This window comes from Vombatus ursinus, unplaced genomic scaffold (genome assembly GCF_900497805.2).
Source record: "Vombatus ursinus unplaced genomic scaffold, bare-nosed wombat genome assembly UNPS02014798.1, whole genome shotgun sequence".
Lineage (NCBI taxonomy): Eukaryota > Metazoa > Chordata > Mammalia > Diprotodontia > Vombatidae > Vombatus > Vombatus ursinus.
The window spans coordinates 729767-745602 of NW_020954576.1; the positions used below are offsets into that span (position 1 = coordinate 729767).

General features: G+C 43.4%; 1 protein-coding gene and 1 long non-coding RNA gene across 3 annotated transcripts in view; one reads left to right on the forward strand and one right to left on the reverse strand.

Annotated features, from left to right (window-relative positions):
* LOC114050112 overlaps window positions 1-9065 on the reverse strand; it is a 122460-nt gene extending 113395 nt beyond the window's left edge. Inside the window, exon 1 of one of the 2 annotated variants that reach the window (XR_003569933.1) lies at window positions 9029-9065. This is a non-coding gene — a long non-coding RNA (uncharacterized LOC114050112). Of the gene's footprint in view, window positions 1-5690; window positions 5744-9028 lie in introns of those variants that run through there. The other variant, XR_003569934.1, reaches the window with a different exon arrangement.
* A 4157-nt stretch (window positions 9066-13222) lies between these two features.
* LOC114049564 (double-stranded RNA-specific adenosine deaminase-like) overlaps window positions 13223-15836 on the forward strand; it is a 31268-nt gene continuing 28654 nt past the window's right edge. The window contains 1 exon segment of the mRNA XM_027870808.1: window positions 13223-13319. Coding sequence (XP_027726609.1) covers window positions 13287-13319 — 33 coding nt within the window. The 5' untranslated portion in view covers window positions 13223-13286.

Consider the following 15836-nt stretch of genomic DNA (forward strand, 5'->3'; position numbering starts at 1 on the left):
CCTCCAGGAACGGTGATAAGGGCTGGGGACACAAAGAAAGGCAAAAAAACAAAAACAAAAAACCCTCGTCCCTGCTCTCAAGAAGCTCACATTCTAATGGAGGGAGACAATATGCAAACAACTGTGAATAAATAAGATATATATGGGATAAACTGGAAATAATCTCAGAAGGAAGACACTAAGATTATAGAGGTTATAACTTGGTATTTTTTGCTTGTTTTGTATGGCATTCCAATTAAATGAAGAATGTTTTTGAGATAGAGATACTTGCAATATCAGTATTTTTGTGTCCAAAGACATATTCTTGTTAAATAAACACCTACAAAGACTTGAATAATCTCACAAGCAGGTTCATTTGTTTATTTGAATTTAATAAACTACCTTCATTACTTTTCAATAAGGAGAACTGGAAAGATTAATTAATACTTCTAAGTTGTTTTGCAGATGGAAAATATCACACTAGTGTTGTGTATTAGCCCTCATTTTTTGTTCCCTGAATGATTTAGGGAAACTGCAAATGACTTTTTTTTTTTTTCAGTTTACCTCTCTCTTTATCACTTTGGGCCAAAAGTTAAACCCATTCACTAGCTTTCATGTGAAATGAATCAATGATTAATGCCAAATTCTTGGTCTTGTTTCATAGAAACCAGAACACCTCCCGCACTCCTGGTGTCAGCAGCCAGTAGACACATAGCTGTTCCCTGCAAAGAGTTTGTCAACCCGGAAGCATTTTAAAAGCATTGAGAGCCAGAGACCAGTTTTCATTGCTTTAAAACAGATAGTGGTAATGGCTTATATTTCCAAATTGCAAAACATTTTCTTCGCAATGACCAGTGAGATTGATAATATGATCAAGTATTTTTATCTCCATTTACAGATGAGGAAACTGAAATTCAGAGAAGTCCAATGACTTGTCCCAAAGCACACAGAGTACTAAATGAGTGACTAGGAAGTGTCAAAAGGTAGAAATTGAACTGGTCTCCTAACTTCAAGTCTAATGATTAAGAACATGCTGCTTCTCTGACCTCCGGAGAGGTGGTAGTGACTTAAAATAGCTAATATTTCTGATTTTTTTTAAAGTTACATGCTGTGTCCCTCCAGACTCTCAGTTTAAGCTGAAATTCTGGTCCAGCTGCTGTCTTGAATAAATACTGCCATCGTGTGGGGAGAAATGGGACAATGAAGTTAGTCTCCATCTCCCTAGCAAGGCAGCTAGAATGACATCATTTGTGTCTCCCCCTCACCCCACCCCAATCCCCACATACACACAAAGGCAAGTATGGGAGCCTTTAAGAAACCCACATAAAGCAACAAAGCTAAGAATTTACAATTCATGAAATCCTAAAAATTAAGACTGACTACAAAAAAAAAAAAGCTATTCCATGATGCTTGATTTCCAGTTCTGGTTTCTGATGCTGGATAAATAAATATATGCTTAATAAATGTATGTTGATTGAAACAGATTACATTTCTTGTTGATAATTGCCTACCTTGTCAACAGACTGTATACATTATTCCTGACTTCATTTACAGTTGTTTATACTGTAAGAATTGGGAGAGGCTCTGTATCCCCACCCCAAATGATGTAAACAAAGAAGGCTCAGACTTGTCTATTGAATCAGTCAAAAGCATAAACTAGGAACTAACAAATCTTTGATTTAGAAGGAATGAAGTACTTGGATGATTGGATGAAAGTAGATGACGCAACCTAGGAAATATTTTGTCATTGGCTGGAAGATCACACAAACCTTTGGGTCTATTTGTAGTACAATAAGTTTGGGAAGTGTTCATTTCAGGGGCAAAGCAATAAAGCTTTGACAACTTCCAGGAGATCCTCAAAAGAGGCAGACTTTTTCACCTGGTTGGGAAGGAGGCAGAGTGATCCCAGAGGGAGCATTAAGCTTACCTGGTGATAACCTTGTGAACTTCAAAGGGGCAGAAGATGGAAGATCTAGCGTTCCCACTGGCATGGGTACCAGAGTCCCTGGCTCCAAGAGACATAGACAGACACGCTGAGGATAAATGATATGCCACAGCTCCCGCCTTAGTTCAGGTCCTCGTTGCTTCTCTCCTAGGTGATTGTAATGGCCTCCTGACTTTCCTCCCTACCTTAGATCTCTCCTCACTTTAGTCCATACTTCACCCAGCTTCCAGTGATCTTCCTAAGGCACAGCTCTGGCCACTTCACTACCATATTCAATAAGCTCCACTAGCTCTCAGATCAAATACAAGCTCCTCTGTTAGCTTTCAAAGCTCTTCACAACCCGGCCCCAACCTATCTTTCCAGCCTCTTTGGACACAACTTCCCCTCCTGGCATCTATACTCCAGCCAAACTGCCCTTCTCTCTCTTTTGCTTAAAGACACGGCTCAAGTATCATCTTCCTGGCATGAAGTGTCTCCTGTTCCTTCCATCTACCAGGGCCCTCCTTCCTCATCTACCTTGTGTTTTAACTACTTTGTGTATATTCGTAGGTCTTTATATCTGTGTATATTTATACACATACTTGTTGTCTCATGTAATTAGAATGTAATGTAATGTAATAGAATTTAAGGGCCTGGGGCAGGTAGGTGGTGCAGTGGATACAGCACTGGTCCTGGAGTCAGGAGGACCTGAGTCTCAGACTAGGCACTTGACACTTACTAGCTGTGTGACCTTGGGCAAGTCACTTAACCCCAATTGCCTTGCCAAAAATAATAATAATAATAATATTTTTTTCTTTCTTTTTTTTTTTTTTAGGCGATTGGGGTTAAGTGACTTGCCCAGGGTCACACAGCTAGTAAGTGTCAAGTGTTTGGTCTGAGGCCGGATTTGAGCTCAGGTCCTCCTGACTTCAGGGCCGATACTCTATTCACTGTACCACCTAGCTGCCCCAATAATAAGATTTTTTAAAAAAGAATGTAAGGGCCTTATAAAGAGGAATTGTTTCATTGTTTGTACTTGGATCCTCAGTACCTAACACACTTGCTGTTGCTCAGTCGTGTTTGACTCTGTGATCCCATGGACCAAAGCACACCAATATTGGTCATGGGGTTTTCTTGGCAAACATACTGGAGTGTTTTGCCATTTCCATCTCCAGTGGATTAAGGCAAACAGAGTAACTTGCCCAGGGTCAAGCCAGCTAGTAAGTGTCTGAGGCTGGATTTGAACTCAGGTCAGCACTCTATCCACTGAGTCACCTAGCTGCCTCCTACCTAACCCATAGTAGGTACTCAATAAATGCCTGTTGATTGACTGAGACAGGCTTAGAATTCAGTGAGATGAACCACTGATATATTGTTTGGATAAACCAGGGGTAGGGAACCTTCAGGCTCAGGGCCACATGTGGCCCTCTAGGTCCTCAAGTGCCTTTTGACTGAATCATTCAGGATAAACATAATTTTTTTTTTTATTTTTAGGCAATTGGGGTTAAGTGACTTGCCCAGGGTCACACAGCTAGTAAGTGTCAAGCGTTCAGTCTGAGTCTGGATTTGAACTCAGGTCCTCCTGATTTCAGGGTCGGTGCTCTATCTACTGCACCACCTAGCTGTCCCTTGGGATAAACATAATTGTTTTGGACATGGATATGTGGAAACAACATGCATAAGACTATCAATTTAGATATTTGAGCAATACCAAAATTTTATCCAGCTTTCGCTGTTTCCAAGTAGGGAAATCCAAAGGAAAAAATGAATGAAATTATATTTATAGTTCCTTTGAGCAAATTCAATTCACTTAATTTCAATCATACCTTAACCCACTTTGTATTTTCCCATTCATCAAAAAATTTACCAACTCATCCCTCCCACAAGAGCTATGCAAACCAGGAGTCAGAAGACCTGGGTTCTAGTTCCAACTCCAGCACTAACCAGATCTAAGAATCTGGGTGGATTACTTAATCACTGTATATGACAAGGGATGGACTTGGAATCAATAGGTTTGTGTCTTGGCTTTGCCACTTACTTACTATACGATCCTGGGCAAATCATTTTCTCTTTTAAACTGCAGTTTCAAATTTTGTAAAATGCCCCTGCTTTCCAGCCTACTTCTCTATAGATTTTGGAGATTTTACCCTTTGGTACAAACTGGGCCTCTCTCTTGCTTAGAATTGAGATCTTCTCTAGCTCCCAGGAAAGAGTTCATTTACTCTTATGTATTTTCCAGCTTAGTCTAATCTGTAGAATGTCTGTTTCCGTTTGCTATTTTGCTTGGACAGATGAGTTTATTTGCTATTCACTATTTGTGATGGTCTTTAGCGTAAGTAGCCTTTCTTTGGTGGGAAGGGATTGCCAAGTATACCTTGAAATTAAATTGCTAACATGCAAAATGGGGGTATAGTTAGGTCATTTAATATCTCAAAGCAAAATTTTCCTCTGCTGTAAGATGGGGACAGAAATGCCTGCATCACTTAACTCAAAGGATTATAGTCAAGAAAGTTCAATAGAATCTAGATCTAGAGGTAGAATGTGTGTGTATAAAATATATATAATGTGTACATTGATATATTCCCATATGCTGTATGTGCATGTATGCTTATATTATAGACATGTATATATACATATATGTATATATTTTATATGTGTGTACATATACACACACACGATGCTAGGAGTTGTGGTACATGCCTATATTCTAAACTTCAGTGGGCTCTGCACATTGGATTTCTGCACCAAGTTTGGTATCAATCTGATGAGACCCCCCTCCCTGGAAGCATCGATGGAAGGGCACCAAGTTGCCTACAGGGTGGCAAACTGGTCCAGGTAGGAAACAGAGTAGGTCAAAGCTCCATGCTGATCAGCACTAAAAATGGACAGTGAGTAGCCTCTGAACTTCCAGCCTGGGCAAGATGGGAAGAACCAATCTTTAACAAAACAAAATAAATATATATACCCATATATGCCTCCAAAATGCCCATTTAGTAGGTAAAGGATAGATATATCCCATTTTAAATATATGTAAAATGGGGTGGGTATGTCTGTGTGTATATGTGTGTGTATCATAAATATATATTTATATATTTTATATATATATATATACTATCACTATTGACGTACAGTTAAAAAAACTCAGTCATAAAAAAAGGGGGCAGCTAGGTGGTGCAGTGGATAGAGCAATGGCCCTGAAGTCAGGGGACCTGAGTTCAAATCTGACCTCAGACACTTGACTCTTACTAGCTGTGTGACCCTGGGCAAGTCACTTAACTCCATTGCCTAGCCAAAAATAAATAAATAAACAAAAATTTAAAATTAGAAAAATAAAACAAAACTCAGTCATGGTCTATACACCAGCATCCAGAATACTTGCTCATTAAAAACAAAGGATTCAGCAGGAAGCCAAAGAGTAAGGTAACAGTTGAACAAATGCTTCCTTGCTCCTTTTCCTTAGAAAATAAAAAAAAGAGCTGAAATTTCTGGCCCCGAAGCAAGCAGTAATTGGCATAAACTTCAGGGGATGCTGTGGTCCACAATCCTCAAAGTGGGTTGAGAAAAAAGTAAATACGGAGGACAAATTGCAGGTCTGATTATGATTTGAAAACGGTAACAACAGCAACAACAACAAAAGTCCTACAACCCCATTTGTGGCAGTGCAAATCCATTATAAATCATACTAGCAAAAGTAGGATGACCCCTTGTCAGGAATGTCACAGTGAGCTTCCTCATCAGGCACAGACTGGTGCTAGGTTTGTAACCTTCAAATGCTGCCACTTGTTACCTGCGCAACCGTGGGCAATTGTCTTCACCTCTCCAGGCTTCAGTTCCCTCATCTGTAAAATAAAAGTATAGGACTTGGTGGCCTTTTAGGTCCCTTTCAGCTCTGTATCTATGACCAGGAACCAAGTCTACTTGGTGGCCTCTGAAGTCTCTTCCAAACCTGGGACTCTCAAATACAGTACAATGAAGAATCATCTAATTCCTCTCACTTCTATTTTGCTACCGATGTGGATAAATGGGTTTCTTGTCTAAGTACTATGTATTTTCATCGTAGAACTGGTATTCTGTGCGAAAGGGATCAAACCTCAGACGTAAAATTTGGGGCCTTCTATCCCACCAATAATGAACAGCAATCAGAAGTTAGCTTGAACCCAAAAATCACACCCCTCCCACAGGTAGGGAACCTGCGGCCTCAAGGCCACATTCAGCCCTCTAGGTCCTCAAGCATGACCCTGTGATTCGGTCCCCACCCCTGTCTGGCCCGGACTAACAATATTTAAGGGAGCAGACAGATATAATTCCAGCCCAGTACCCTTTCTCTCTAATGAGAGCAGAATGGCCAAACCGTCTGATCCCTAACTTTCTGCTTCCCCTCCTGGCAGGAATTAAAGTCTCCCCTGGAGACAGATGGGGAAAGAAAAGGCTAGAGACTCTGCCTCCCTTTAAGCCATACAACAACACTCCCATACTACATATGGGGTATAGTCCCTCACTACGCAGGTTACAAAGACTAGACTATAATCAGCAGTTCAGGTATCATCTTCTACATGAAGCCTTTCCTAATCCCAACTACTAGTGCCCTCCATCTCAAACTACCTTGCATTTACCTGTTTGTATGTGCGTGAGTGTTATTTATTAATTTTATATAGATGCTGTACATATGTTTTTATGTGTACCTGTGTACTACCCCATTAGAAGGTCACCTCATTTTGAGTAAAGACCCCTTCATTCTTTACACTTGTATCCCCAGGGTCTGACACATAGTAGGTGCTTAATAAATACTTTTTGATTGACTTTAAAAAATTATAAGCAACTTCTCCACTGTTTGCATTTATGCTCTCTAGGCCTTGGTCTGCTCAGAATATTTTTTGTAATTTGGTGGAGAGGTTCTGACCACTCGAAGAATTTCTTAGGCACTTGTCAGTGTGCTATCTCTGCCCATCAGGCCAAAATGCACTGTTCTCTACCCAGCTAGTTGGATTTTCCTTTCAGATGATTGATTATGCAGGATGGTTTACAACTTTACAAGAAAGCCAAAAACTTATGGTTTTCATATTTGTGGCATCCTCATTATTATTATTATTGTTATTATTAAGAAATGGTAAACTTCTAGTAAAATAACTGGGAGGTTGCTAAGATCACAATGGAGAGGCAAAAGTATAATCAATCAGTGAGCACTCTTAAGTGTCTGCTGTGTACAACATATGGCCCTTTTAGCCAAGAAGAGTAGGCCCTCACATATCCTGGCCATCCTAAAGACAGAGGTAGAGAGGAGGTAGATTGTGTCAGGAACAAAGAGATTAGTTTGCATAGGGAGAATGGAAAGCTGGTTTGGCGCCAGGTTGTGAAGGGCTTTCATAATCAGACTCTAGTTTATGCTTTATCCCAGAGGCAATAGGAAGCCACTGTAGTTTATTGAGTAGGGTAGAGACATGGCTTAAGGAAAATCACTTTCACAGCTGTCTAGTGCAGAGATTGGAGGAGAGACTTGAGGCAGGGAAAAGAACTAGATCATTGCAAAAGTCTCAGGGAGGGGTGATAAGGACCTAAACTAAGGCAGCAACCGTTCTAGTGGAGAGAAGAGGTGGGATCCAGAGATGCTGTGAAAGTAGAAACCACAAGATCTGGCAACAAGATCCCATATATGGGATGGGGAAAAGTGAGGAGCTGAGAGTGATGCAGCCACTACCAACCACAGAACCTAGAAGAATGGAATAGGACATGTTTGGGAGATGGGTGGATGTTGGAGAAAGATACTAAGTTTGGGTTTGGATATGTTGAGTTTGTGATGGCTTTTAACAAGTTGTATGACCTTGGGGAAAATACTTCCTCTTTTGGGGCAGCTAGGTGGCACAGTGGATAGAGCGCCAGCCCTGAAGTCAAGAGGACCTGAGGTCAAATCTGACCTCAGACTAAACACTTGACACTTACCTAGCTATGTGACCCTGGGCAAGTCACTTAACCCCAATTACCTAAGGGGAAAAAAAACGAATAAATTTGTTTTAAAAAGTCCTTTTTTATTAACTAGACCCCACAGACGCTCTTTTGTTTTACAGCTGTTTACGGTTCTTCTCATTGAAGTTCTTCTTTTGGCAGCTTATGGAGTGATAAGGAGACAAAACTTTCCCAGGAAGGGCATCCTATGTTATTAGGATTTACTGAACTGATCTAGATTGCAGAACCTACTGGGGAAAACTGTATTTTCCTTATAGAAAAGAAAACATTGGAGAAAGTAGGAGATATTCATAACACTCATTAGCTTAACATTTCCTTCCCTAAAATCTAAGCTCCTATAATTTTTTTTCAGAAAAATATTTGCTGAATTGAAGAATATCTATTTCATGTTGGAAAAATTTGTTCACATTCACTGTCAGAAATTTTGAAGCAGCTCTGAGAGGGTCAGTTTGGTGTAGTGCAAACTATGGCAACAGAGGCCTTAGCTTCCAGTTTTTGCCATTTTTCTAGTTGTGTGACCTTGGACTACTCATTTCCCCTCCTTAACTTTGTGTGTGTGTGTGTGTGTGTGTGTGTGTTTTAAAATTGTTTCATTCTTGGGTTTGTTTTTTTCCTTCAAAAAGGAGAAAGGAGATTGTTGTCAATTATGTCCTGCTTGTCTAGATGTTTAAATTAAAAGCAATTTTTTTAAAAATGGCATATTATTTCCTTATTATGAAATGTGCATAAGCTTACTTGTAGTATTTTTCATACAGGAATGCTGTGAGTCTCAAAGTGAGATAATGTGTGTAAAATGCTTAGTAACCTCAAAGTATTATGTGAATATCAACTCCCATTGTTACTTAATAAAATAAGCGCTAAATATATTAAATAAATTAGTACAGGGAAAGCACACTGATTCTGAATTCAAAGATACTGGACTCAAATTCTGCCTCTGATGCTTGCTACCTGTATGACTTTGAGAAAGTCACTTAACCTCTCTGAGGTTGTCTACTTATCTATAAAACAAGGGAGATGGAGTAAATAGCTTAAAAGGTTGCTCTCAGCTTTAAATTTATGATCTTAATAGACACAGTGATATGTACCGGCCGCGCTGACCTTTTGCCGGCCGCGCCATACACTCTCCTCCTATAAGGAGCAGGCTGCCAGAGTCATACTACTTACCAGTCTTCAGAGCCTACCCGGATACACACACACAGAGACGAACCCATCAGGAGGCTGCCAACACCCGAGCTTTATTCAGAGGCCATCACAGCAAGGCCAAGCAGGAAGGCCTAGCAACAGAGCAGGAGCAAAGAGAGCATGCGCTCCCCACCGCCACCGTTCCTAAGTCCTACTCTGCCCCTCCTCCTCAGCCCGCCTACTAGACAATGATTGTAGGGTCAGATACCGGAAGGGGCTGTCTGAATTTAGCGCACCAAGGGAGAGGGAGTGACGCAGGAGGCCAGGACCGGATACAGGAAGGAGGCGTCTGGGATTAGTGCATAGACAAAGAGTACGTGACCTAGGAAGTCAGGCCCAGATACCTGGAGGAGGCGTCTGGGGTCAGTGCTACACAAAGGGAAGGTACGTGACCCAGGAAGTCAGGAAGGACACAGGAAGGAGGCATCTGGGGTTGACGTTGCATATAGGGAGGGGACTAAGCAAAGGGAACTCATCCTCTGCCATCCCACTCCCACGTGGCACAGCCCTTTGCCTCAGGAGAGCATGCTCTGGCTACTTCCTTGTATACTGTACCTTCCCCAGCTTATCTCACGTAGCACTGCCCACTGCCTCAGGGCTTCTCCGAATCCAGACCATCCCAGTACACCACAACTCCGCCTACCACAGCCCCTGCCTCGGTACTTCCAAATACCCAGATCTTACCCCAATCTTGCCACAACGTCCACCTGGCAGTAGCCAACATCAGACAGTCCCTCACAGTGATAGAGATGAAGAGAAAAAGGTTGAAAAGGAAAAGGGATGCTACCAAGTACCCCTAGGGGACAATTCAAATTCTCCCTTCAGGACCCAAGTTGGGAAGCAGAACCTAAGGGGAATCAAATGAAATCAATGAATATTTATTGAGAGGCTACTATGTGTAAGGAATTAGGCTAGGGGAAAGTATAAAAATGCAAATATCTGCCATTGATAAGTTTACAGTCTAGTTGGGAAGATTGAAAAGTGAAATAATTAAACATTTGCTTCACCTGGCTGACAAGACTGAAGGTCTCATACAAGCTATCCCAAGGAAAAAAACAAGTTCACCACTCCCTCTCACCCAAGCCAAATGTCCTGAAGAAGTACCAGATCAACAGGGGTCAGGGCAAAAGGTATGACCAGCTGGGTTGGACAGACAGCTATGTGTCTAGGTTTACCCTTCAGCTTGGGCTTCATGCTACATGTGATAATATTTTTGCATCCCAGGGCTGTCTTTGCTCAAACCTATACTAATCATATTTCCCCTGTCTAGACCCCCATTCCAAAAATGAAACAGAGTGGGAAGAGAGGTGTTATATAATAGACTTTTTCCACAACAATCTTATAACACAAATAGCATATTGTTGTTCCCATTTTATTATTTAATATTTATATTTACATATAAATAATTTTATATATAATTTTAATATTTAAGAAACTAGGACTCAGAAACTCTGACTTTAGGATAACTTTTGGTAACATTGTAGTGGAGTGAAAAGGGCACTAGTCAAGATTTTGAGTTCCATCTCTGATACTTACTAGCTGTGTGACCTTAGATAAGATTTTTAACCTCTGAATCTCAGTTTCCTAATCTATAAAATGAGTATGAAATATTTGCCCTACCTACTTCTCAGGGTTTTAAGACAAGAAAAGCACTTTAAACCCATTATTATGTAGATGTTATTCTTGTTGTTAGCATTACTTTTAACCCCTGATAAAGATATATCACCTTGCCCTGACCCCACATCAGCAATCTGGTACCAATCTAGTGAGAGTTTAGCCGTCATGGGAGTGCAGCAAGGAAATCCTGAGAAGCTGTCCTTCTGTAAGGCTGAAGAGGAAGCAATTGCTGCCCATTGGCGTTGGTGCTGCAGCTATTAGTCTGTTCTTTAGAGAACCACAGGATCATATCTTGAGAGACAGAAGAACTTTAAATAGTCATCTAGGCAGCTCTTTCATTTTATACATGGGGAAACTGAGTCCCAGAGAGGTAAAGTTAATTGACCAGGGTCACAGCCAGTATGTGTCAGAAGCAAGATTTGAATCTAAGTCTTCCTGATGAGCACCAAGAGGCATCCCATGAGGCTCCCCAAGGAGTGAGCACAAATACTTCTCTTCCTGCCTGTATCTATCTCATTCACAAAGTACCACCTTTTCTCAGGGGAACTGATCTGTGATTATAGGAAACATCCCTGTTTATCCCAGCTCTGCTACTTATTGACTTTGGGCAAGTCCCTTGATCTTTCTGGGTCTCAGTTTCTTCATCTGTAAGATTAAATGGTTGGCCTAGATCAGAGGTGGGGAACCTGTGGCCTCAAGGCCACATGTGGCCCTTTAGGTCCTCAAGTGCAGCCCCTTAACTAAATCTAAACTTCACAGAACAAATCCCCTTAATAAAATGATTTGTTCTGTAAAATGTGGACTCAGTCAAAAGGCCACATCAAGGACCTAGAAGGCCATATGTGGCCTTGAGACCCAAGGTTCCCCACAACAGGCCTAGATGATCTCTAAAGTGTATTCTTCCTCTAAACCAATAATGCCTTCAAAGTATCTCCAGACTTCCTACTTGATTCCTACTTTTATTGGGACTCCTCCAGTCCCTTCCCCCTCCCAGGAATTTTGATTACACCCTTTTTGTTTTTATTTTAGCAGGGGAGAAACTCATCAGCTTGTTTTTCTCCTCTAAAAAAATGATCTTTTTTTTTTTCTCCTGATATAGCTGCCAGACATTTTGAAGTGTGCTGGCAGTTTAGCAAACTTAAACTAGCAATCCCTCTGTTAAGCTTCTGTTAAAGAGAAATCCTCAAGACATGCTAGAGATTTGGGTGTTTTGTTTCATTAACCATCTTTTGAGTACCATAGTTTGGCTTTTCCTTCCACATCCTGATCATATGTGCAAATTAGATGGGATTACTTTTTATCTTAATGCAGTTTAAAGTCGAGAGAACCTTTTCAATCTGTCAATAAGCAGCTAAAATCCCACCTTCTATAAGATTTTTCCCTGTCCCCTTTAGGCTACTGCCTTCCCTCTGTTAGCTCTATTCTATTCTGTTCAAATGTCTACATGTGGTCTCCCCAAGTAGACTGTTAGCTCCTTGAGAGCAAGGATTGTTGGGGTTTTTGCTTTGTTTTTTTTAAACCTTTATTTATAAACCCATGCTCAATACAGTGTCTAATACATAGAAAGCAATTCATAAATGCTTGTTGACTGACTGACCTTTTGATAGCAATTTACAGGAACTCAGTTTAGAGAACTCTGTGGTGTGGTCAAAACAGCTTTCCAGAAGACACCTAGGAACTTGAGGACCATGGGAAGGGAACAGAAGTTAAAATATCTACCATGCTTTAAGTAAAAGAAGGATGTTTTTAGAACAAAGCAGGTAGCCCAGAAGAAACTGAACGACAATGGTGGGTAGCCGCAGTGCTACACTGTGGCCTCGAGGTATCAAAAGGCCCAGGAGACCATCCAACCTCCAGGGCTGGGTTGGATGTTCTATGGGAGATTTGCAGGGAAATTGGAGATGCTGGGATGGAGAAGGCCGGAGGGGCGTAATCAACATCAACCTTCACCAAAGAGATGGAGGATCCTTCAGCGTAACCAAATGCGGCAAAGAAATTAAGAAAAATGCTGTGGGGGATGTGGCGGGGAGGGGGGGGTGGCTGGGTGGGAGTGTTTTTGGCAGAGAAATCAAGGTCAAGAAGGGTATGATCAGAGTTGCACTAAAACTGTCACCTTGCAGACCCCCTTCCCCCGGTCCCCGCGCCCCCAGTTCCGCCGGGGAGCCCACGTCAACAGCGCTACAGAAAAGGAAAAAGGATGGGGGCAGATGGGGAGGAGGGCCGAGGAAACAGACTCATCTTGCCTCCTCCTCCTTGGAAACAAAACCCCAAATCCGGAGGAGAGCGAGGGAAGAAAGGGATGGTTGAAAGTCACGTGAGCCTGCTCTCCTCCCCCCCCGCGCGGCGCCCGATGACGTCACCATCGCGCGACTGGACCATTGATTCTCGCCTGAAGAAGGGAGAGAGGGAGACGTAGAGGGGTCGGGGTGGGGGGGGGTGGGAACTGGCGGCCCTCTGACCCGCTGCAGCCTCGGACTCGGGCTCCCACCGAATTGGAAGACGGGGTAAGCGCCTTCTTCTTCTCCTCCTCCCTCCGCCCCCCCTCTCCTCCTCCTCCATCACCGCCAGCTTCCTGGAACCGGACACCGAGGTGCCCGCCGCCCGCCGGTCTTGACTGTGGCGGATGGGGGAGCGCGCACCTGTGAGCGCGCGATGGGTGAGTTGTAGGGGGGAAGGGGGGGGAGGAGGTGGGAGAGTGAGGCTGCGGGCCCCGCCGGGGGTCCACCCCGCCTCCGGAGGCCGTTTCCCATCGCGCGCTCACAGGTGCGCGCTCCCCCATCCGCCACAGTCAAGACCGGCGGGCGGCGGGCACCTCGGTGTCCGGTTCCAGGAAGCTGGCGGTGATGGAGGAGGAGGAGAGGGGGGGCGGAGGGAGGAGGAGAAGAAGCAGGCGCTTACCCCGTCTTCCACTCCGGTGGGGGGGGGGGGGCACTCCTCGCGCACGCGCACCCCTCCCCCCGCAGCCGTGCGCGTCCGCATCCCCCGCCCCCCACTCCGGCCGCGCTCGGCTGCTCTCGCCCCCTGCCGCCCGCTGGCCTCCGCAGCCCCGGCTGCCTGAGCGAACCCCCCAAGCGTTGGTCATGCGCCTTCTGAGGGAGGATTGAAGCGCCCCGGGCCCCCTCCCCACGTTTGCCACCGCAGGGGGTGGGGGGAGGCGGAGGCGGCGGCGGCGGGCTGCTTGGCGCGGTGCCCGGGCTCCCGAGGGTGAGCCTGCACCGGGGCCTTGGGTTGGAAGAGCTCGGAGTTGGGGGCTGGGGGAGGAGGGAGGGGGGCAGCAGCCCTGGTTCCAGCCTAAAACTAGCTGAGGGGGGAGGGTTGGGCGGGGGAAGTGCAGGGTGCAAGTGTCTACGTCGTGCATCTAGCATCTTAGCATCCAGCGGAGGAAACCGGTCCTTAATCGACGATGGGGGAGGAAACTCCTCCTGAACCAGTCCCGGGCTGTGATTTGTTCCCTGAGGACGGAGGCAGGCAGGCAGGCGAGGGATCCAGCAGGATTGCTGGGGCATGTATGTCATACGGAGGAGGAAGCACTGAATTGTGGGACTAATGTGAGGCATGCTGCTAATTTTTCCATGATTCTCCCCCACCCCCAATGAAGAGGCTTTCCCCTCGTTTGAAGACCTCAGAGTCATGAATTTTCCTGTTTAAAAAGAAAAAGAACTTTCCGCAGTCTTGCTTCGGCTTCTCTGCAGACGTTTTGCTCCAGATGTGAGGGAGAAAAAAAAAGTCAGAAAGGACAGGAGAAAAAAAATGAACCTGTCGTTAACTCTTTCTATCACAGAGCCCATAGAACATTAGAGCTAGAAAGGAGGCGCTTACAGCATGAAGTCCACCCCCTTCCTTTTACAGATGAGGACACTGAGGCTCGGAGAATTTTTGATTTGCGCACAATAGTATGTAGCAGAGTGAATTTTGGAACCCAAAGGCTCTGTCTCCAAACGAAGTGCTCTTTCTGTTGTGCTTGAATGCAGGCTTAAAAGAGGGTGAATTTAGTTTTCGATACCACTAGGATTCTGTAGTGATCTTCAGAGATAGGTTTATCAATTATTCATAAGCTTTTATAGATAGACTTATTTTAGTATATCATCTAGACTATTTTGAATGAATCTGCTTGGGTTAAGTTTTCTGGACAGCATTGATCAATTGGCATTTCAGCACCCTCATTTTTCAGAGAAAGAAACCAGACAGGGGAGTGGTGTGCCAAAGATTGTACATCTTGGTTAGTGGCCCAGGCCTTTGTGGGACATTTGGAAAGAGCACTGGCTCTGGGGTTCAAGTCTTCTGGTACTACCCTGTGTGACCTTGGGCAAGTCAGTTTACCATTCTGAGCCTCCTCTGTAAAATGAAGAAGCATTAAGCTGCCCAAAGATCCTTTCAGACTGTAGATCTATGACCTTATGATCCCAATCCAGTGCCTCCTCTTATAAAGGAAATGTGGAGAGAGATACACAGATCACAAAGACCTAGTATATTGACTGCTGAAGCCCAAGTCACTTAAGTTTAGAAGTCTAACATTTACAGCAATAACAATTTCTCATAGAATCCCTTACTCACCTTATTTTATTTGTAAGGATAGAGCTGTTTTTATATTTCAGATTTTAAGCTAGAAGGGGGGTCCTTACTTCATAGATGAGGAAAATGAGGCCCAAATAAGCTAAAGAGACATACATATCACAAAGACCCTGACACCGGATTCAGCTGTAGGGTGGTACCCCCAACAGAAAAGGAAGAGATTTTTTTTTTTATCAGTCAGTGGCTGCTGTAGCTAACACTAACCATTTAAATGTTATTGAATAAATGAATGATCTTTCTTTGTATGTTGTTAGTTCTACCCTAAGAGAGGTATGAGTCCATCCTACAAGTTCTTCTTTTAGCTAGCCACTAGGAGAACACTATTTGGAAACAATACAAAGGCTTTTAAAAAATCTTTCCCATCTTACTGCTACCAAGTGTTACACATGGGAAAGCCAGTAAGTCATGTAGGGAGGGGTAAAGAAGCATTTGTGTTATTATTACAACAGTAAGGAGAGTACTTTTTCAAAACAGAAGAATTTGATGGTCTTAAATTGTGTGGGGAAAGAAAAAAGTGTGCTTCAGTTCAAAATAGGCTTTTTTTTTTTTTAATGCCAAAGATAGAAAACTGAATTGTAGGACTAATGTGAGGCATGCTGCT